The sequence below is a fragment of the Phaenicophaeus curvirostris genome, chromosome 4 (genome assembly GCF_032191515.1).
Source record: "Phaenicophaeus curvirostris isolate KB17595 chromosome 4, BPBGC_Pcur_1.0, whole genome shotgun sequence".
NCBI lineage: Eukaryota > Metazoa > Chordata > Aves > Cuculiformes > Cuculidae > Phaenicophaeus > Phaenicophaeus curvirostris.
Window position 1 is genome coordinate 77,401,846 of NC_091395.1, and position 23,051 is coordinate 77,424,896.

At 49.2% G+C, this 23,051-nt stretch overlaps 1 protein-coding gene across 7 annotated transcripts in view; it reads left to right on the forward strand.

The window, feature by feature from the left end:
- EXOC6B (exocyst complex component 6B) overlaps positions 1-23,051 on the forward strand; it is a 304,572-nt gene that overhangs the window by 39,411 nt on the left and 242,110 nt on the right. For all 7 annotated transcript variants that reach the window (XR_011337398.1, XM_069856623.1, XM_069856625.1 and 4 more), the window contains exons 2-6: positions 9,114-9,279; positions 14,777-14,824; positions 15,222-15,312; positions 15,421-15,466; positions 18,529-18,733. Coding sequence is in view for 6 of the 7 variants with exons in the window: in XM_069856623.1 (XP_069712724.1) it covers positions 9,114-9,279; positions 14,777-14,824; positions 15,222-15,312; positions 15,421-15,466; positions 18,529-18,733 (556 nt within the window). In the remaining variant the exon portion in view is untranslated. The remainder of the gene's footprint in view (positions 1-9,113; positions 9,280-14,776; positions 14,825-15,221; positions 15,313-15,420; positions 15,467-18,528; positions 18,734-23,051) is intronic.

Consider the following 23,051-nt stretch of genomic DNA (forward strand, 5'->3'; position numbering starts at 1 on the left):
TTTGGTCTTACAGCCCATACCTGTCAACTCTTGAGCCCACGTGGTTGCTCCCGATGCTGTCCTGAACCTCTCGCGAAGGTGTGTGCAGAAGTTACCAGTCGTGCTGCTGCCAGTTTTAATGGTTTTCTAATTCAGGGTTTTTAATTTCATGAATTTCTCGAGGATTCACTGTGCCTTGGTTGGGTGTTGGATGACAGCGTTGCTTCACAGCAGAGAGGAGTAGACAAGATTTAAAGTCAAGAATGCATCGAGAAACCCCAAATCAACTTGTTTAAACAACGCATGAGGCAACAAAATGAACTTTCTTAGGAAAAAGCTTTTATTGGACCATAAACAGCAGGTCGAGGGAGCTGATTCTCTGCCTCTGCTCTGCTCTTGTGAGACCCCACCGGGAGTCCTGTGTCCAGTTCTGGAGTCCCCAAGATAAGAAGGAGATGGAACTGTTGGAATGGGTCCAGAGGAGGCCATGAAGATGATGCGAGGGCTGGAGAACCTCTGCTACGAGGACAGGCTGAGAGAGTTGGGGTTGTTCAGCTTGGAGAAGAGAAGGCTCTGGGGAGACCTTAGAGCAGCTTCCAGTACCTGAAGAGGCTCCAGGAAAGCTAAGGAGGGACTTTTTCCAGGGGCCTGGAGTGATAGGACAAGAGGGAATGGCTTTAAATTGGAAGGGGGAGGTTTAAATTAGACATTGGGAAGAAATTCTTGATGCTGAGGGTGGGGAGGCCCTGGCCCAGGTTACCCAGAGAAGTTGTTGATGCCCCATCCCTGGAGGTGTTCAAGACCAGCGTGGATGAGGCTTTGAGCAGCCTGATGCAGTGAGAGATGTTCCTTCCCATGGCAGAGAGTTGGAACTGGGTGGGCTGGTTGGTCCCTTCCCACCCAAACCACTCCATGAGTCTCTGAATAACACAGCAGGTATGGACATCATTTTTTTTTCTACGGTAATATCATCTGATTTTACAGGTCAAGTAGTAATTCCGTAAAGCTTATTAAAATGATATTATGTTATAATTAATTTGATGGCCTGCAGGAAAGCTGGGTAGGGGCTCTTTATCAGGTCTTCTTCAGCATCAATGACTCTATGACATTGTACCTACCCGTTGCTTACAGTGGTGGCTTCCAGGGCGCGGCTGTGGTGGGTACCTCTGGGTTGATTAATCCTGGTTTAATTTGGCTTTTCCTGGTTGCGATGTCTCATAATCTGGAGTTCACAGTGCGTTTCTCCAGCAGGGCTGAACCGGCTCTGGTGTTGAGTGTAGAAGGTGTGAGGTTGGACTGATGCTCTGGTCTGTGCGCTGCTCCCATCTCTGGCGGTTCTGCATGGAATAGGGAGCAGAGCTGAGGTTCTGCAAGTTTCTAATTGTTTCACCTTGCTTTAAAAAACAGAAAGTAAAATAAAAATTAAGCCAGAGGGTATATTCACTGCTGCTGCATGGTTCCACTACCCCAGGCTGGTGGTGCTGCCTGAGCTCCTCCAGCCTGTTCTCCTCAAGGCAGCATCAAATCCTCTCTCCAGTCCTGAACAAACTTCTGTACAACTCATTTTTAGACTCCGGTGAACATGATTTCCAGGGTCCTGATGTGCTTTCTTCTGGGGCTTTCACAAGCTTCAGTTGTATTTAATCAAAACGTCCACTCAAGTTCTTCACTGATCTTCTATGTTCTTCTTTTCTACACCCTTCTACACCATTTTATGCCTTTCTATCCCCTTCTAAACCCTTCCATCCCCTTCTATGCCCTTCTAGACTCTTCTACACCCTTCTGCCCGCTTCTATGCCCTTCTTGGCTCTTCTATGTCCTTCTACTCTCTTTTACATCCTTCTATGCCCTTCTACCCCTTTATATGCCCTCCCCTTCTTATCCCTTCTACTCCCTTCTCTTCTAAGCCTTTCTACGCCCTTCTACCCCCTTCTACAGCCTTCTATGCCCTCCTAGACTCTTCTATCCCCTTCTACACCTTTCTACACCTTTCTACACCCTTCTACCCCCTTCTATGCCCTTATATCCCCTTCTATGCCTTTCTAGACTCTTCTGTCCCCTTCTAGACTCTTCTGCCCCCTTCTACGCCCCTCTCTTCAATGCCTTTCTAGGCTCTTCTATGTCCTTCTTCACTCTTTTACGCCCTTCTATGCATTTCTATCCCTTTCTAGACTCTTCTACCCCCTTCTACGCCCTTCTATCCCCTTCTAGACTCTTCTACGCCCTTCTGCCCCCTTCTATACCCCTCTTTTCTAGGCTCTTCTAGGCTCTTCTATGCCCTTCTTCACTATTTTACGCCCTTCTATCCATTTCTATGTCCCTCTCTTCTATGCCCTTCCCTTCTACCCCTTTCTACTCCCTTCTACTCCCTTCTCTTCTTCTCCCTTCTATGCCCTTCTGACCCTATCTGGGCTCTTAGAATGATAGAATCACTAGGTTTGAAATGACCCACTGGATTATCGAGTCCAACCGTTCCCATCTTCTACGCCTTTCTAGACCCCTCTGCACCCTCCTACGTTCTTTTGCGTTCTTGCCCTTCTCAGAACAGTTCTGCAGAAGTCCTCCTCACCTTCCTCCCTCTTTAACAGAGCAGAGGACTTCATCTGTGGCTCTGAGCTCCTCACGTCCTTGCCAGCCTTTTCTCTTCAAATCTAAACTCAATTCCTTTGGCTCTTTGGGGGGCAGTAAATGAAGTACCATGGCCCTTGTGGACTTCGCTGTGTCTCCTGCATCCCCTCGGCTCCCGTTATGCTGCTAATTCAGACCGTTCCTTGGACAGCTACCATGCTCTTGCTTTTGTTGACCTTCATCCTTCATGACTTCTGGAAATACTTCCAGTTTCTTGAAGTCTTCAGCTGCCGTTTTCCAGAAGGCTGCGACTCCCTTCCCTTTGTTGTTTCCAACAGATTTTGGAAGTACGGCTTCCATTCTATTTTCCAATCTGTTAGTAAATAGCAGCATAGAATGGTTTGGATTGGAAGGAGCCTTAAAGTTCATCCAGTTCCACCCAGCCAGCCACGGGCAGGGACAAAACCACTGAAGAAAACCAGGCCCGGCACAAATGCATGTGGAAGCCCTGGTGAAAAGCTCTTCTGGTCAAGGCCAGTTATTGACAAGTACCACAGCTTTCGGGGTGGGTTTGGAGTAGTGCACGTGTGTGGTTTCTGGTTCTTTTCTGTGCAGGGTTCCTCCTGGAGTGCTTGGACAAATGCCCAGCAGGGCTGTGGAGGGACCTTCCTAAAATCAGGGTGTTCAGAAGAGTCCAGGTTGGAGGAGACCTCAAAATCATCCAGTTCCAACCCCACTACCATGGGTAGGGACACCTCCCACTGTATCAGGCTGCCCAAGGCCCCATCCAACCTGGCCTTGAACATCTCCAGGGATGGGGCAGCCACAACTTCCCTTGGAAACCTGTTCCAGGGCCTCCCCATCCTCATCATGAAAAAATTCCACCTTATGTCTAGTCTAAAACTGCCCCTCTCCAGTTTATAGTCATTGTCCCTGTCACTCCAGGCCCTTGGAAAATGTCCCTCCCCAGCTTTCTTGTAGCCCCTTCAGGTACTGGAAGGTCACCATAAGGTCTCCTCAGAGACTTCTCTTCTCCAGGCTGAACAAGCCCAACTCTCTCAGCCTGTCCTCATATGGGAGGTTCTCCAGCCCTCTGATCGTCCTTGTAGCCTCCTCTGGACCTGTTCCAACAGCTCCATCTCCTTCTTACGTTGAGGATTCCAGAACTGGACACGAGACTCCAGATGAGGTCTCACAAGAGAGGAATAGAGGCGCAGAATCCCCTCCCTTGACCTGCTGGCCATTCTTTTTTTGATGCAGCCCAGGATATGGTTGGAATCATTAAGGTTGGAGAAGACCTCTAAGCTCATCCAGTCTAGCTGTCAGTCCAACACCCCCGTGCCTACTAAACCATGTCCTGAAGTGCCACATCTATGTGCTTTTTGAAAGAAAGCTGGGGAGGGACTTTTTCCAAGGGCATGGATAGGATGAAGGGAATGGCTTTAAATTGGAAGGGGGAAGATTTAGATGAGACATTAGGAAGAAATTCTTCACGATGAGGATGAGGCGGCCCTGGCCCAGGTCGTCCAGAGAAGTGGTGGCTGCCCCATCTCTGGAGGTGTTTAAGGCCAGGTTGGATGGTACTTGGAGCAACCTGGTCCAGTGGGAGGTGTCCCTGCCTGTGGCAGGAGGTTGAAATTGGAATTGGGTGGGCTTTGAGGTCCCTTCCAACCCAACCCATTCCATGATTCTGTGATACTAAACAAGCAACCTCTCTGTGACCTCTTTTCTGTGGAACTTTTGCTGCACTCCAAAAATTAGGATTTTTTTTTTTTTGCATAGCTCAGTAGTTAATTTGTTTATTACAAAAGTTTGAACGAGAGTAAACAAACTGCTAATGCTTTTATGTGGCTTAATGAGAAGAAAATGTTTCGGGGGGATTCAAACTACTACAGAAGTTTACAGGGGGAAAAAAATAAAATGAAATTGAAGTCCACAACACTCAGGAATTTGTTCCACTTATTAATTGAAAACAAAAGCGAGTCCCCTGTCCCCAGAATGTCCTCCTTGCATTGTTCCAGAGCTCTTTCATTTCACCCCCAGAGATTCCCCCGCTTTGTGCTTTCAGTTGAATTGATTTAGGTTCCTTCTGAGTCCCCGTCCTGCAGGCAGTTGCTCGTTGGGAATGAAGTTGTGGGGTCAACCTCACGGCTTGGCCCTCTCCAAGACAGCCTGAAGGGCTCTTGATTTAACCACTTGGGTGTGAGACACAAGAAGGCCCCGCACAGCGAGGTCTGAACGAGGATCCAGTGGGAGGTGTCCCTGCCCATTGCAGGGGGGCTGGAACTAGATGGTCTTTAAGGTCCCTTCCAACCCAAACGATTCTATGATTCTATGATCTTCTAGCATTTTATGGAGGGGATTCTCGCTCTCTACTCTGCTCTCGTGAGACCCCACCTGGAGTCCTGTGTCCAGTTCTTGAATCCCCAACATAAGAAGGAGATGGAACTGTTGGAACGGGCCTAGAGTAGGTAACAAAGATGATGTGAGGGCTGGAGAACCTCTGGTAGGAGGCCAGGCTGAGAGAGTTGGGCTTGTTGAACTTGGAGGAGAGAAGGCTCCTCGGAGACCTTAGAGCAGCTTCCAGTACCTGAAGGAGCTCCAGGAAAGATGGAGAGGGACTTTTTCGAAGGATCTGGAATCACAGGATGAGGAGGAATAGCTTCTAATTGGAAGGGGGAAGATTTAGATTGGACACTAGGAAGAAATTTTTCATGACGAGGGTGGGGAGGCCCTGGCCCAGGTTGTCCAGGGGAGTGGTGGCTGCCCCACCCCTGGAGGTGCTCAAGGCCAGGTTGGATGAGGATTTGAGCAACCTGATCCAGTGGGACGTGTCCATGTCCATATCAGGGGGTTGGAACTGGATGGGCTTTAATGTCTCTTCCAAAGCAACCCATTTTATCATTATTTTATACTTTTATATATATATATATTTTATATGTGTGCAGTAACTTTAAGCCCCTCTGCTGTTCTTCCAGCGTGTGTACGGTGTCTGGTGTAGGACCGGTGGCCTGAGAAGATCCAGATGAGGTGTTAAAAGCACATCTGGTTGTGTTGGTGCTTGATGGCCCTAAGTTGTCCTACCTATGACGACGTTTTAAGGAGATTTGGAGTAGAACTGGTTGTCCCTTTGGGTCTTCCATTGGCTATATTCCCCAAACCTCTCCTCCTTCACCTATTCTTGCTGTTGAAGATGATGAAGCAATGGAGGATGCGATGGTGTCCAGTGCAGTGTGAGTGCTGGGTGTGAGCAGAGTTGAGTTCGACTCTGGGATGTGGGAAGAGGATGAGGGTGTGGAAGGTTCATCATCAACATGTTGTGTGCTTCTGCGGGAGCTGCTGCTTCCTGGAGAACTTGGAAAGGCCCCGAAGCATCCAGCTGTGCCACAAGGTGGCACCTGCTGTGTCCTCCTTAATAGCTTGGCCACAGGTTTTGTTGCCCCAGTTTTGGAGGATAAACTCTGCAACACCTCAGGGCTGCAGATGGGAACTCCTGGTGCTCTTACCTGCTGTGGCTTTCCTGGAAAGATTTTTTTAGTTAACCTTTGGAACAAAGGAAAAATGGAAGTGTAATTTTTGTGATGAATGCAGAAATTGTGAAACTTAACAATAGGATCCAAGAACTTTAAAAAGTCGTTCTAAATGGTTTCGTTTAGCGATCGTACTTTAAAAATGTGAAGCAGATGGATCTGTTGCTGAACGTAGTTGACAGTTGGAGAATCATGGCCTGCTCTGGAGTTGCAGGGTAAACGCCCGTGGGACAGAGCGTTTGTTCTTGGACTTTTAATTGGAAAGCAGGTTTTGAGGCTTATCAATAAAACTGTCTGACTGGAAGCTTCTTCTAGAACAGGAAGCAAAGCAGCTTTGAGGGTTGATTTCCATGGCGTTGATGGAATCATGGAATGGTTTGAGTTGGAAGGGACCTTAAAGATCATTCAGTTCCAACCCCCGGCCCTGGGCAGGGACACCTCCCACTGGACCAGGCTGCACAAAGCCTCATCCAACCTGGCCTTGAACACCTCCAGGGATGGGACATCCACAACTTCCCTGAGCAACCTGCTCCAGTGTCTCACTGCTCTCATCATGAAGAAATTCCTCTTTATGTCTAGTTTAAATCTGCCCCTCTCCAGTTCATAGAATCATGGAATGGGTTGGGTTGGAAGGGACCTCAAAGCCCATCCAGTTCCAACCCCCTGCCATGGGCAGGGTCACCTCCCATTGGATCAGGTTGCTCCAAGCCTCATCCAACCTGGCCTTGAACACCTCCAGGGATGGGGCAGCCACAGCTTCTCAGGGCAACCTGGGCCAGGGCCTCCCCACCCTCATCACAACAAATTTCTTCCTACCATCTACTCGAAATCTTCCCCCTTCCAATTTAAACCATTCCCTCTCATCCTATCACTCCATGCCCTTATCAAGTAGGTGATGGTGGTCAATACTCACCAAGAACTTGACATCCTATGACTTTGGGCTTGACATCTTCTGGAATACGCTGCTTGTTGGATGGGGACTTAAGTGGCTGTTCCCAAGTGCTTGTGTTGAAGAGGGAGGATGAAAATGAAGGATGCTGATTCTCTGTTGTTGTTGAGCAGGAGAGCTCGAAAGGGAAGATGCAGAATTTGATTAAATATGAGCTTGGAACTGATGCTGAAGATGCTGGGGTTTCGTTGCTGCCTGTCACCAATTTTTTCTTTTTTTGGTTTAACGCTAGATTTTGACTAAAATAAACCAATAACAGGTTTTCAGTCCTCAGACGTTGATCCCTTAGGTTCACCATCTCCAAGGGAAATGGTGCCCAGAGTTTTTAAGTAATCATTTTTTCCTGTTGATAGGTTCCTCTATAAATGCTGACGGAGTTTTGTTTGGAATATAAACACATTTATTTATATTTGAGGGGGACAGGCTGAGAGAGTTGGGCTTGTTCAGCCTGGAGAAGACTCTGGGGAGAACTCAGAGCAGCTTCCAGTACCTGAAGGGGCTCCAGGAAGGCTGGGGAGGGACTTTTTCCAAGGGCCTGGAATGATAGGACGGGGGGGAATGGCTTCAAATTGGAAGGGGGAGATTTAGATGAGACATTAGGAAGAAATTCTTCATGGTGATGTGCTGGGAGGCCCTCCTGAGCTCTCTGGAAGATCCTGCAAAGAGGCTTCGCAGCACTAGATGGCACTCGGGCTCCGATTTTCCTACTTCATGAGCAAACTCCTGCCAAGCTGGGAGGAAAAACCACTTGTGGTGGCATTCCTCTGGTTTGAGAGCTCTTCTTATCTCATCTTCACTTTTAGCACCATCCTGCATCTACCTCGGTGAAGTAGGTCACCTGCGAAGGCTTCTGGTATTGGTCACGGTGTCTTTTTACATTGAGTTTTAAGTAGGCTTGTAAAGATTTGGCTACTGCAAATGGTTACTGAAACTGTAATTGAAATCCTTAGGGCAGATCTTAAAGAACGATAATTAAATAGAATCCCTCCAGCTTTTTCCTTGTCTTGGTGTTTTCGGATTGCTTTGAGACCTTTGTGGTGGCAGAGGTGACGTTCTCCAAAGTGCTTGTGCTGTGGGATCAGGGCTGGTTGGGTTTGTTGTGCTGGTCCTTTCTGAAGTGTCACTCATCACTGCTGCTACTACAGCTCCCTCATTCCCCACCTTATATCTCTAACTGCCACATGGATAAGGAGAAGTCTGGCTGGAAACTGCCTGGAGGAGAAGGACCTGGGGGTGTTGGTTGACAGCGACTGAACGTGAGCCAGCAGGGGCCCAGGTGGCCAAGAAGGCCAATGGCATCTTGGCTTGGATTAGAAACAGTGTGGCCAGCAGGGCCAGGGAGGTTCTTCTCCCTCTGGACTCGGCACTGGTGAGACCGCTCCTCGAATCCTGGGGTCAGTTCTGGGCCCCTCACCACAAGAAGGATGTTGAGGCTCTGGAGCGAGTCCAGAGAAGAGCAACGAAGCTGGTGAAGGGGCTGGAGAAGAAGAGGAGTGGCTGAGAGAGCTGGGGGTGTTTATCCTGGAGAAGAGGAGGCTGAGGGGAGACCTCATTGCTCTCTGCAACTCCCTGAGAGGAGGTTGTGGAGAGGAGGGAGCTGGGCTCTTCTCCCAGGGGTCAGGGGACAGGACGAGAGGGAATGGCCTCAAGCTCCTCCAGAAGAGATTCAGGCTGGACATCAGGTTGCCCTGAGAAACTGTGGTTGCCCCATCCCTGGAGGGGTTCAGGGCCAGGTTGGATGGGGCTTGGAGCAGTCTGGTCCAGTGGGAGGTGTCCCTGCCCATGGCAGGGGTTGGAACTGGATGGGCTTTGAGGTCCCTTCCAACCCAGACTGTTCTGTGATTCTATGACAGCCGTGTCGCTGTCTCTGAGGGAACATCGAGCTGGTGTTTGACAGGTGGAAAAAGGAATAAAAAGAGCTGGAGTAGATATCCAAACCCGTGTTTGGTGCCTGGTGATGCACAGAGAAAGCAAAACTATCTCTTTATCACAGGAGGCTTGGTTTAACCTCCTATTTTGGATATTTCTTGTAATGTTGACAATAACATATCTGGGAATCCTCACCAATGTTGGCGTTTTCTTTCTAGGTCTGTTTATGATGGAGAAGAACACGGTCGATTCATGGAGAAACTGGAAGCGCGAATCAGAAACCACGATCGTGAGATTGAGAAAATGTGCAACTTCCATTACCAGGGTTTTGTGGACTCCATCACGGAGCTGCTGAAGGTTAGAGGAGAAGCTCAGAAACTAAAGGTAAGAGAAAGCCATCTGCACGTGGTCCTGGTCAACTCACTTAAACACACAGCTTGATCCTTTTCAGTGGGAGCTCCAGGTTTGGTTGGCTTAATGGGAAGGTAAACCAGTTAGAGCTGGGAATTATAGAAGCATGGAATGGGTTGGGTTGGAAGGGACCTTAAAGCCCATCCAGTTCCAACCCACCTACCATGGGCAGGGACACCTCCCACTGGATCAGGTGCTGCGAAGTCCCATCCAACCTGGCCTTGAACATCTCCACGGAGGGGACATCCACAACTTCCCTGGGCAACCTGGGACATTCCTGTGAAGGGCTTGGGGTCCTGAGGGATGAGAAGCTCTCCATGAGCTGGCCGTGTGTGCTTGCAGCACAATGGCATCTTGGCCTGGATCAGAAACAGTGTGGCCAGCAGGACCAAGGAAGTGATTGTGCCCCTGGACTGGGCGCTGGTGAGGCCACACCTGGAATCCTGGGTTCAGTTTTGGGCCCCTCACTCCAAGAAGGACATAGAGGAGCTGTAGAGCGTCTAGAGAGGGGAACGGAGCTGGAGAGCAGGAATTATGAGAAGTGTCTGAGGTACCTAGGATTTTTTAGTGTGGAGAAGAGGAGGATGAAGTGAGACCTCATCACTGTCTACAGCTGCTTGAAAGGAGGTTGTAGTGAGGTGGCTGTTGGTCACTTCTCCCAGCTTACAGGTGATAGGACAAGAGGAAACGGCCTGAAGTTACTCCAGGGCAGGTTCAGATTGGACATCAGGAGATATTTCTCCAGTCAAAGGCTTCTCAGGCCCTGGCAGAGGCTGCCTGGAGAGTTGGCGGAGCCCCCATCCCTGAAGGTGTTTAAAAGCCGGGTAGATGAGGTCCTCAGAGCTATGGTTAAGCAGTTGACAGCTACGGTTGGACTCAATGATCTCAAAGGTCTTTTCCAACCAAGGAATTCTGATTCTATGAAAACAGCCCAAAGTTAAGAGCACACGAGTTAATCTACGCACGAGAGATGCAATACGGAAGGCATTTACTTTATTGCTGCTCGCACGTATGATCAAAGACCGACGCTACTGAGAAAAAGACGGAGATCAAATGGAGAATGAATAGCTGGAACAAAAGACACTCTCACCACTGGACCCATGGATGATTCCCTGGAGAAACCCTTACAAAGAGGGCTCTGAAAGAAGTTTCTGTGTGTATTTTTCCCATGTGCTGTTTTATAGATCGCAAAGTCATGGAACTCAAGAGAGATCCTGAGGGTAGAGATGGACTTCAGAGTGCGCCACCAACAAAGTCACTGTTTGGAGAATGGGAAACAGCAACGAGCCTTTGCAAACAAACAATGTGGAGCTCTTGGCGAGAAACAATAGCTGAAAACAAAAGAGGCTTCTTGCATGGTATTTCCAATGGCCTCGTCTCGCAATCAACAGGCCCTGGCAGAGGCTGCCCAGGGAGGTGGTGGGTTCCCCATCCTTGGAGATGTTTAAAAGATGGGTAGATGAGGTGCTCGGGGATCATAGAGAGTCGTAGACTAATTAGGGTTGGAAGGGACCTTAAAGGTCATCTGGTTCTAACCCCTGTGCGATGGGCAGGAATACCTCCCACTGGACCAGGTTGCTCCAAGCCCCATCCAACCTGGACTTGAACTCCTCCAGGGATGGAGCAGCCACACCTTCTCTGGGCAACCTGGGCCAGTGTCTCACCACTCTCATGGTGAAAAAACTCATCCTTATGTCTAGTCTAAATCTACCCCTCTCCAGTTTATACCCTTTCCCCCTCGTCCTGTCCTCCAAGTCTTTGTAAGAAGTCCCTCCTCAACTTTCTTGTAGCCCCTTCAGGTACTGGAAGGTCACTATAAGGTCTCCTTGGAGCCTTCTCTTCTCCAGGCTGAACAAGCCCAACACTGTCAGCCTGTCCTGGTCTGGGAGGTTCTCCAGCCCCCTGATCATCTTTGTAGCCTCCTTTGAATCTGGTTTAGTAGTGGACAGGTCTGGTTGGATTTGATGATCTCAAAAGTCTTTTCCAACCAAATGGTTATATGTTGGATCCTTGCTGTGGTTAAATGCCCTTGGAAGGACGTGGGTGCTGCTGGTGTCAGAACAAAGGTTTTTCCTGGAAGTTTCTGGGATGGAAGCCTCTGTGAAGCTACAAGACTGTTAGCAAACGCCACAGGTAGTTTTCAATTAATGGATAATTGTACGAAACGCAGCAGTCAGCGCAGTGAAGTCAAAATCCCTCCTTCTTTTCCAGAACACCTGCTTGCTGGAGATTTATTTATTGTAGAATCATAGAATGGAATGAAGAACATTCTCTGACCTCAGACACCGATTAAGTCATTTCTGTGCTTTGTTAAAGGCTGCAAAATATGGAAAACATGTATTTTAAGACACAACATCCAAGCTTAATCTACAAGCCCATCTGGCTGCTACACGTAGGAGCCCCTCCAACATCTATGTCCTTTATCTCCCCAGAAACCTGCCTAGACTCCTTCCCACCACTTATCCACATTCCGATCCAACAAGCAGCTTTTTCACAGAATCATAGAAAGTCAAGGTTGGAAAAGACCTTGAAGACCGCCAGGTCCAACCATAAACCCAACACTGCCAAGTCCGCCACTGACCAATGTCCCTGGGCACCATGTGCTATTAACAGAGTTTTTTCAAGAAATAGGTAAATTCCACCTTTCTCTCATCTTCCTGCAGGTTTTTAAGGTTTGGAAAGCCCATTCCTAGCTGTAACCATCTAACTTTCTTCATTCCTGTTGGAGAACGGGTCCAGAGGAGTTCACAAAGATGATTTGAGGGCTGGAGCCCCTCTGCTGTGAAGCCAGGCTGAGAGAGTTGGGGTTGTTCAGCTTGGAGAAGAGAAGTGTCTGAGGAGACCTTAGAGCAGCTTCCAGTACCTGAAGGGGCTCCAGGAAACCTGGGGAGGGAATTTCCAAAGGCCTGGAGTGATGGGTGAGGGGGAATGGCTTGAAATTGGAAGGGGGAAGATTTAGATTGGATATTAGGAGGAAATTCTTGATGCTGAGGGTGGGGAGGCCCTGGCCCAGGTTTTCCAGGGGAGCTGTGGCTGCCCCATCCCTGGAGATGTTCAAAGCCGGGTGGATGGGGCTTGGAGCAGTCTGGTCCAGAGGGATGTCTCTCTGGAATTGGAACTGGATGATCTTTAGGTCCCTTCCAACCCAAACCATTCTATGATTCTATGTTTTAATCTCTCAAACCCAAAGCTTTGCTCCATCCCACGTGTTCCGTTCATGGAGGAATGAGCCAACGCCTCGAGCATCCCGTAAGCCCGTGGTGTGATCCCATCGGATCGTTCTTCCCCCGCGCCCACCTGGTCCGTCCCCCCTTGCTGCTTCTCTGTCTTGGATTATTGCATCTCGTCTGCAAAGCTTCACCATGTCTGCATAAACAATCCTTTGCTTTTCCAACGTATGGATGTGGACCTTAAGAACAAAACACAGCACAACTTCAACCCCCTGGAAACTCTTCGTGTGCCAGGGTGGAATATATTCCTTCTTTTTTGCCTTAGCTGGGATTGCTGTGTAATTTTAATAGGAGACTACTACAGCCTTGGCATTATTTTAGGAGCAGTTTTCAATTATCCTACATGGATTCCTTTTTCCTGGTGGGATTTGGGGGATATAAGCAAATAAAACGATCTTTGGAAGAGACGCTGAGCTCCTGCTCATAAAATCTCAATACATCATAAAGGAAATGAGCAGTTTTTGCACAGGGCAAGCGGCCAGGAGAGCCGGAGCTACTGGAGAAAGGGGAGATATAGGATGCAGATGCTGTAGGGAAGTGGTGTGCAGGGAGATCATGGGGTGAGTCCTCTTCTTGCTTAGTCCTCACTAAGCTTAAAAACCCCTTGTGGCCAGCGTTAAAGCAAAAGGATGGAGAGCTGGATGGCTTTGCTCGATGAGGAAGCACCGGCCTCTTACTGTGAGACCTTTCAGCATAAAATCATAGAATCGTTTGGGTTGAAAGGGACCTCAAAGTCCATCCAGTTCCACACGCTGTCATGGGCAGGGACACCTCCCACTGGACCAGGTTGCTCCAAGCCCCATCCAACCTGGCCTTGAACACCTCCAGGGATGAGGCAGCCATGACTTCTCTGTCCTATCTGGGCCAGTTCTTCACGACCCTCAGCGTGAAGAATTTCTTCCTAATGTCTAATCTAAGTCTTCCCCTTCCAATTTAACGCCATTCCCCCTTGTCCTATCACTCCAAGTCCTTGTAAAAAGCCCCTGCCTGTCTTTCCTGGAGCCCCTTCGGGTACTGGAAGCTGCTCTAAGGTCTCCCAGGAGCCTTCTCTTCTCCAGGTGGAGCAACCCCAGCTCCCTCAGTCTGGCCTCTTAGCAGAGGTGCTCCAGCCCCTGGTTCATCTTTGAAGACTCATCTGGATCTGTTCCAACAGTTCCATCTCCTTCTTATGTTGAGGACTCCAGAACGGGACACAGGACTCCACGTGGGGTCTCATGAGAGCAGGATAGAGGGGCAGAATCCCCTCCCTCCCTGCTGGCCACACTGCTCTGGACGCAGCCCAGGACACGGTTGGTTCCTGGGCTGTGAGCGCATGTTGCTGGCTCACGTTGAGCTTCTCACCCCCCAGCACCCCAAGTCCTTCTCCTCAGAGCTGTCCTAAATCGCATTATCCCCCAGCCTGGATTGAAACCATGAATTGCTCTGACCCAGGTGTAGGACCTTTGACTTGGCCTTGTTGAACCTCATGAGGTTCTCCCAGCCCCACTTCTCCAGTCCGTCCAGGTCCCTCTGGATCCATCCCATCCTTCTGGTGTGACAACTGCACCACTCAGCTCAGGGACTTCTGTAAACTTGCTGAGGGTGCTTTCGATCTCACTGTCGATATCTTAAATGAAAATATGAAGCAGTAGTGGGCTAGTACAGACCTTTGAGGATCACCACTTCTCACTTGTCCTGTTGAAATTTGGAGAAGCCTGGGAACTCATTGTTACCCAATATCTTAGAATCGTGGAATCATGGAATCGTTAAGGCTGGAAAACATCTCTAAGATCCTGAAGTCCAATCAATCTTTCCTTAGTTTTCAGGGAGCAAATTGGATCCTGAATCAATTTTCTATTTATGAATAGAAATTAATTAATGCCCTCGTATCTGAACTGGTTGCCTCGCGGTGCACTTGGAGGTGGTCGATCAAGACAGCAGCTTTTTGAGTGTGAACTTATGTTGCTTTCAACTGTTCTGTGGAAGCGAATCCTTTGTGTTCTCTGTGTGGCTCTTGATATCTCAGGAATGAGATGGACAGAATGGTTGGACTCGATGATCCGGTGGGTCTCTTCCAACCTGGTTATTCTATGATTCTATGAATGACAATGATTGTTAGACCAGGTAATTAACAGCTTCATTCCAGGCAGGAGGAGGTGGGGTGGGAAGCGATGGTGTTTATGTTCAGGTGTTTTATGGTGAAAACCATTGTCTTGATTTATGCATGTTCTTTGTCTTTTTCTTCTCCATTATCCTTACAGAATCAAGTCACGGACACCAACCGAAAGCTGCAGAACGAAGGGAAAGAAGTAAGCGATGAATCCATTCCTTTCATCTTTGTTTTGCATTGTCTGGTTGTCTTCTCTGGTGGCAAATCACACAGAGCAACCGTAACTAATCAGCATTAACTTAGGGTCATGGAATCATAGAATGGGTTGGGTTGGAAGGGAACTCAAAGCCCATCCAGTTCCACCCCCTGCCATGAGCAGGGACACCTCCCACGGCATCAGGTTGCTCCAAGCCCCATCCAACCTTGCCTTTTGGGAACGCTCTGCAGTGCTTGGTGACCACTTGGGTTTCAGAGCCGGCTTTGTCATCAACCTGCTCTTTGGGTGGTCATGACGAGCACAAAGCAGTGTAGATCCCTCCTGCTCTGTCTGATAATTACTGTTTTCAGTGAACCCTTTTTCTTTTCCCTTTCCAAAGTTGATAATAGCGATGGAAGAGCTGAAGCAATGCCGGTTGCAGCAGAGGAATATTTCGGCGACGGTTGATAAGCTTACGCTGTGTCTTCCCGGTGAGGAATCCAAAATTGCTCTTGGTTTGTCACATTGTGTATTTGAATTTACATCTTTTTTTGTTGTTCTTGTGCCTCAACGCTCCTGTGTTTTCCTTTTCTTTCCAGTCCTGGAGATGTACAGCAAACTGCGGGAGCAAATGAAATCGAAAAGGTAAATCTTTATAGGATGTTTTATGTTGGAGGAGTGGAAAAGCATCTATTTTGTGCCAGATGAATTAAATCATAGAATGGTTTGGGTTGGAAGGGACCTCAAAGCCCATCCAGTTCCACCCCCCTGCTAAGGATAAGGACACCTCCCACTGGATCAGGTTGCTCAAAGCTCCATCCAACCTGGCCTTAAAAACCTCTCAGGATGGGACAGATATGAGGACCATGCATGGAAGCCAAGTGCCTGTGGAGCATTGTGAAGCGTGGTAGGACTTGGTGGGAAGACACATGGCTTGCTTTGTGGTAGAAATCAAAATTTCTGCATCAAGAGCAGCGCAGCCAGCAGGGTGAGGGAGGGGATTCTCTCCCTCCACTCTGTTCTTATGAGACCCCACCTGGAGTCCTGTGTCCAGTTGTGGAGACCCCAACATAAGAAGGAGATGAAACTGTTGGAACGGGTCCAGAGGAGGCCACAGAGATGATGTGAGGGCTGGAGAACCTCTGCTATGAGGAAAGACTGAGAAATCCTGGAGAACACTCCAGAGAGACCTTAGAGCAGCTTCCAGTACCTGAAGGGGCTCCAGGAAACCTGGAGAGGGACATTTTCCAAGGGCCTGGAGAGATAGGATGAGAGGGAATGACTTTAAATTGGAAGGGGGAATAAATTTAGGAATAAATTCTTCACAATGAGGGTGTCGAGGCCCTGGCTCAGATCACCCAGGGAACTGTGGTTTCCGCATCCCTGGAGGTGTTCAAGGCCAGGTTGGATGGGGCTTGGAGCCCCTGATCCAGTGGGAGGTGTCCCTCCCCATGGCAGGGGCGTGGAACTGGATGGACTTTGAGGTTCCTTCCAACCCAACCCATTCCATGGTTCTATGAAATAGCTGTTTGGAAGAGTGAACCGAACTACAAGGACTTTGTGGCTTGGGAATCATGAACTGTAAATCTAAGATTTTTCCCACCCTGCTTCTGAAGGATGAAGCCGTGGACCAGGATATTGGGCTCCTGGGGGACTATTTGTTTAAGCAGCGTGGGATTTTAGAGGCGTTTTGGAGCCCTGGGGGTGGCAAATTGAGTTGAGAGCAGCTGCTGGGAGGAGGTCAGCCAGAACGACGGGAGGCTCCATGCAGGGCGAGCAATCGGATCCGATGCCTTGGTTGCGCCTGCCATCCATCATCCAACCAGCACTGATGGAACCAGATGTTCTCTACAAGGCGATAAATAATTGGAAGGGCGTCGTTCTCCACTTCTCCTCCCACTTCTGCTGATCCCCGTGGTCCTTGGACCCAGGATCCTGAAAGCTGGGCTGGCTGGAGGAGTTGCAGGGAGCTTATTTAGCTGCTCCCAAAACTCAATGTCTTCTTCTCAGGGTGGCTCACGGCAGCGTGGCGTTCGTCCAACTGGTTTGAATCTGCTCCTGGGAGCAGCGAGGGGTTTATCTGGTGACAGATGTGGGGTGGGGAGCTGGAGCTGATCACAGCGCTGGGAACTTCTGAAGGGGATCCAGATGCGGCTCGATGCCCTCACTCTGGATAGTGTTGCCAAGGGTTGCTTCTAAGATTTGCAGCTCCCCTCCAGCCACCCAGCCGGCTTTGGATTGGTTCGTTTTGAAACAAATCGGAGTTGAAAGCCACATTTAAGGAAAATCTGAACCCTTGGCTTCTTTGTTTCCCTTCTTTGTCTGGATTTGATGGCTTCATTCACCACACGCAGCAAAACAGATTGAATATTTCTCTGTCCACACCCGGGCTTGCTTATAGACCTTCCAGGAGAGCCCGTGAGGGGGTTGGTCACCACCGTGGGGCTTGGGTTTTGGGGACACGCTCTCGGAGGAGTGATAGGTTTTGCGTAAAGGGTGAATCAACTCAGCTCTCCGAGGTGGACAAAATGAGTTATGTGCTGTTTATAAACCAAACATGGGCGTTTGCCGAGTGTGGAATCTGTGGCCGTTAACTGGAGATGGGGAAGCAACCCAGAGGGGTGGCTGCAACCAGCAGAGAGAGGTTGGAGAGATGGAGAGAAACGTTTCATAGAGTCATGGAATGGTTTGTGTTAGAAGGGACCTCACAGCGCATCCAGTTCCACCCCCTTCCATGGACAGGGACACCTCCCACTGGATCAGGGGCTCCAAGCCCCATCCAACCTGGCCTTCAACACCTCCAGGGGTGGAGCAGCCACCACTTCTCTGGGCAACCTGTTCCAGGGCCTCCCCACCCTCACAGGAAAACATTTCTTCCTAAAATCTCATCTCAATCTCCCCTCTTTCAGCTCAAAACCATTCCCCCTCATCCTATCCCTGCCCTCCCTGATCCAGAGCCCCTCCCCAGCTTTCCAGCCCCTTCAGCTACTGGAAGGCCACTCTCAGGTCTCCCTGGAACCTTCTCGTCTCCAGGATGAAAAAACTTTTCGTCTGCTCTAGACCAGGATTTAAGGAAGGGACAGAAAGAGCTTTTCTCCAGCAGCTGGGCCGCATGTGGCTGCTTGTTGGAAAGTGATGAGAAACAGCCCCCTGCCTTCAGTGCTCCGATTCTGCATCCTTTTTTATCTCTGGATCACTTGTCATATCCATGATGTGAGTGCTTCATCCTGCTTGTAGCGAGAAGACAATGCTGAGCTGTGCCCACCTGGGTATTTCAGGTGTTCCAGGCCAGGTTGGATGGGGCTATGAGCACCTGGTCCAGTGGGAGGTGTGCCTGCCCATGGCAGGGGATTTGGAACTGGATGGGTTTGAGGTCCCTTCCGACCCAAACCATTCCATGATTCTGTGAAGTGCTGCTTCTTCCAGCTGGCCGCGCTGCTGTTTCATTTTTCTGGTGATCTAGGAGTACAAAACTGGTCAAGAACGTGGTCCCTCTGGGTGGCTGGTTGTGGGCATCAGAACAAGGGATGCAGCCTGGCTTGAGGTGGGACTGCTTGATCTTCAGGAGCTGCTGGCCTCCACACGCCTTGCAGAGGTTCTTGAACGGAGCAGAGGTTCTTAATTATATAAAATTATTTACAGTTAATGCACATTTCATAGTTTAAGTAAGTTCTTCCTTCCACATCTGCCTCGCTTGCTTTCTCCAGACACTACCCTGCGCTGAAGACCCTGGAGCACCTCGAACACACGTACCTGCCCCAAGTGAGCCACTACCGCTTCTGCAAGATCATGGTGGATAATATTCCAAAGCTGCGTGAAGAGATCAAAGAAGTTTCCATGTCGGACCTCAAGGATTTCCTGGAGAGCATCCGGAAGCACTCGGACAAGATTGGAGAGACAGCAATGAAACAGGTAAGACCTGTTCTACGTTCGTTGGGAGAGGACAATGGTTTATGGTCATGTTAAAAGTTCTAGTTTTTCAATCCCAAGGCATTAAGCTTAGCTTTAAATATTGAAGTGATTTTGTTTCTGGGTGACATGACGAGTCTTCCTTCTCTGGTTGCTATGAGAAGTCATCTTCTGGATTTTAAGCTGTTGAGAAGTGATGGACCATTGTTGTCATTGTCTTCTTCTGTGCGTATTTTGCTGTAGGTTCTCACTAGGTGTGTAACTTGTATTTTCCGCTTAGCAGGACAAGGGTGACAATTGAAAGACCTGGAGACATCTCTCTTGGTTTCCCAGGTTCAGGGTGAAGCAGTAGATGTTCACACATTGACTTCAACTTAATTATTTTTACATCTATTTTCAAATATTGGGTGAACTTTTATGGTTCTTTGCTTGCGTTCGCCTGGTGGTTGATGTCTCTCAAGATGAACCTGACAAATGGAACGTTCCCATCCCAATATTCAAACGGAATTGCCTTCTCCCACCCTTCTTTAAGCTTCTTCTGAATTTCAATGTGGTTTTTCTCATCACAGCCGGGGCACGTTGCTCACAGCGGCTCTTAAAAAGAACCTCCCTGCTCTGGTGGAATTCAAATCCAGTCGGAACGAAGCGTTTCCTCTCATGAGCAGCCAACTACGTCCTCTCATCGGGATCGATGGGTTGGACTTGTTGATTTATTTGAAGGACTCTTGCTCTAACTTTCCACAAGGTGATAAAACGGGGTTGTTTTTTGGTGAGGGATAAAGGGTAGCGTGATTTTCTCTCTTAAAAACCAAAATGGTCTGGCTTGAGGGTTTCTATTTGTTGATTTAATTTATGGTTGTCACGGTTTAGCCTTGACCCGGCTAATTTTGGCAGCTGAAACCGAGCAGTTGGGTTCCCAAATCCATTCCCTCAGGGAAAGGGGAGAAGAAAAGGGCTTCTGGCTTGGAAACTAAACCTACAGTTTCATAGTAATAATAATAATGATGATGAAAATAATAAGGAAGTAATAGAACATATACAAAGATATGAAATTGGGCTCCTACCCCTTGATGACTCCACATCACCACAGGTGCTGTAGAGCAGATCTGAGGGAAAGGTTAGGAGGGAGGTGGGCTCAGGAACTGGATTCAGGAATTCATGGATCCAGGATCAGGGGCAAATAGACAGACGAGGTCCTCGGGCACCAAAGAAGAGAGCAAGAGCCTTGTGATCTCTCAGTCTTATCCCGAGTGTGACGTCTGTGGGATGGAATCCTCTGTTGGTCAGTTTGAGGTCACCTCTCCTGTCCTACAGGTGTGACCTTTCTGTCCTCTTTGACTCAGGACTCCACCAGCTTGAGGATGGTCGTGGTTTCTGTAGGAATAAGGACAAGCTCTGGCCTTTCTGCATCCCAGAGCCCTGCATGATCGCTGTGAGAGACGAACCCTGTCTGAAAAACCTCCAGTGAACCCTCAGAAAGTGAAGTTATGTAGACAAGATTTACCTGACGTTAGAAAACTGACTCTAGTTTAGCTCAAACTACCATAACGGTGTCTCTGCTGCCTTACTGTCTTCTCAACCTGTCTTCTCAACCTGCTTCTCAGCCTCTGATATGGTCACAGAATCACAGAATCACAGAATAACCAGGTTGGAAGAGACCCACTGGATCACTGAGTCCAACCGTTCCTACCAAACACTAAACCATATCCCTCAGCACCTCGTCCACCCGTGCCTTAAACACCTCCAGGGAAGGGGACTCAACCACCTCCCTGGGCAGCCTGTTCCAGTGCCCAATGACCCTTTCTGTAAAGAATTTTTTCCTAACGTCTAGCCTAAACCTCCCCTGGCGGAGCTTGAGGCCATTCCCTCTTGTCCTGTCCCCTGTCACTTGGAAGAAGAGGCCAGCACCCTCCTCTCTACAACGTCCTTTCAGGTAGTTGTAGAGATCAATGAGGTCACCCCTCAGCCTCCTCTTCTCCAGGCTAAACACCCCCAGCTCTCTCAGACGTTCCTCATAAGGCCTGTTCTCCAGCCCTTTCACCAGCTTTGTTGCTCTTCTCTGGACTCTCTCCAGAGCCTCAACATCCTTCTTGTGGTGAGGGGCCCAGAACTGAACACAGGATTCGAGGAGCGGTCTCACCAGTGCCGAGTACAGAGGGAGAAGAACCTCCCTGGACCTGCTGGTCATGCCGTTTCTGATAGAAGCCAAGATGCCATTGGCCTTCTTGGCCACCTGGGCACACTGCTGGCTCATATTCAGTCGGCTGTCAACCAACACCCCCAGAGCGTTCTGGAGAAGCTGGTGGTCCATGGCTTAGACAGGCACACACTTCACTGAGTAGAACGTGGCTGGATGGCTGATCCTAGAGAGTTGTGGAACAGGCTGCCCAGGGCTTCCCTGGAGGGGTTTAAGGGACGCGTGGACGAGGTGCTGAGGGACATGGTTTAGTGATTGATGGGAATGGTTGGACTCGATAATCCAGTGGATCCTTTCCAACCTGGTGATTCTATGATTCTATGATCTTCTCTTTCCCTCAAATCCCACATTTCTGCTGTTACGAGGGCAAGGTGCAAATTCTAGAAGGTGTTTCCATCACCTTTGTGGGAACAGAGCTGTCTCTGAGGTTGAGCTTGTTGACTTTCCATCAGTAAATGTGTCCTCGCTCAGCAGCTTGAGGATGAACGTCCACTTGCCACTTCCAGTTGGAAAAGATGAGATGGAAGTGATGCTGGTAGCTTTAGTCCTGCAAAAAGCATCCTGAGATGTTTCACCGATGAGAAGTGATGAGGAACCAAAGACTTTGGAACCCCCCTTGCTGAAAGTGAAGGGCAGGTTTTTCCTGCTGGAGTTGCTGATGTTGCTTCTTGCGTCACTGGGTCTTTTCCCTTGTTCTCTTGGCCATGATTGATGGACATGTTGGAACGGAGCAGAGCTGGCAGGAGGCCTGGGGCAGTCGGGGAGAGGCAATTGGCAGCGGAACACATTCAGTTTAAATTAGCATCATATAAATGCTCTTAAAATGGTTTGATTTCACCGTTGGGAGTGGAGAAAAGCTCGAGACAATGGGGAAAGGAAATGGTGTTTTTGTAACGTTACAGATCTGAGGGTGATGGTGACAAGAGCTGAACATTTCATTTTGTGATAATCAGAAGGATCTGGCTCGGAGAGCTCGGAGCTGTCGCTGCCTTTCTGGGCGGCAGTCGAGGGTGCGGGGAGCTCGCTGGCTTCTGTCTTGGAGAGAAGCCTGTGGTGGCATGAAGTGAGATGTTCCCAGGTTCAACCAGCTGCAGGAACTGGCGGGGTCACACGGCGTGCGGAGAAGCCTTGTAGCCTTACTGTGCTAACGATGAATCATGGAATAGGGTGGGTTGGAAGGGACCCTAAAGCCCATCCAGTTCCTGCACCTCCCACTGGATCAGGTTGCTCCAAGCCCCATCCAACCTGGCCTTGAACATCTCCAGGGATGGGGCAGCAACAACTTCTCTGGGCAACCTGGGCCAGGGCTTCCCTACCCTCATCACGTAGAACTTCTCCCTAAGATCTCATCTCAATCTCCCCTCTTTCAGCTTCAAACCATTCTCCTCCTGTCCCAACACTCCCTGATTAAGAGTCCCTCCCAGCTTCCCTGGAGCCCCTTTCAGTCCTGGAAGCTGCTCTAAGGTCTCCCTGGAGCCTTCTCTTCTCCAGGCTGAACAACTCCAACTGACGAGCTCCCGATGAGTCCTTTCCTTGTATTTTTATTTAAATCTGAATTTTATTTCCTATGGTTTGGGGGGAATTTGCCGTGTTCCAAATATTGTTCTTAATTACATGGCACTCGAGCAGATGAAAGTAGCTCCATGTGTTTGAACTCCATTTGGACTGCGAACCTGCGTGTGGGGGGTGTTTTTATTGCTGTTTTTTTCCTAAAGATCTGGGTTCTGGGCTTGCCAGGAAGGGATTACATCTTGTTATCACTTGCTGATATCCGGTGTGTGGTTTTATTGTCTCGCTTAGGGTCTGAAGTATGCGTGGCATGTGGAGGAGGTCACTGCATGCAGAGTGTCCCGGGTGAGCAGGGGGCCAGGAAGAACCCATCCAAAAGCCGTTATCGGATCACGTTTGTCAGGACAGCTGAAATATTCAGCGTGGACTTCACGGAGAGGGAGACAAACCACCTTTACTGGGGTTTTAGCATCACTTGGATGTGCTGTCAAAGCTGGTGGCCAGGGAGGGCGTTGAGTCACCTTCCCTGGAGGGGTTTAAGGGTCAAGTCTGAGGGACATGGGTTAGTGTTTGATAGGAATGGTTGGACTCGATGATCTGGTGGGTCTCTTTCAA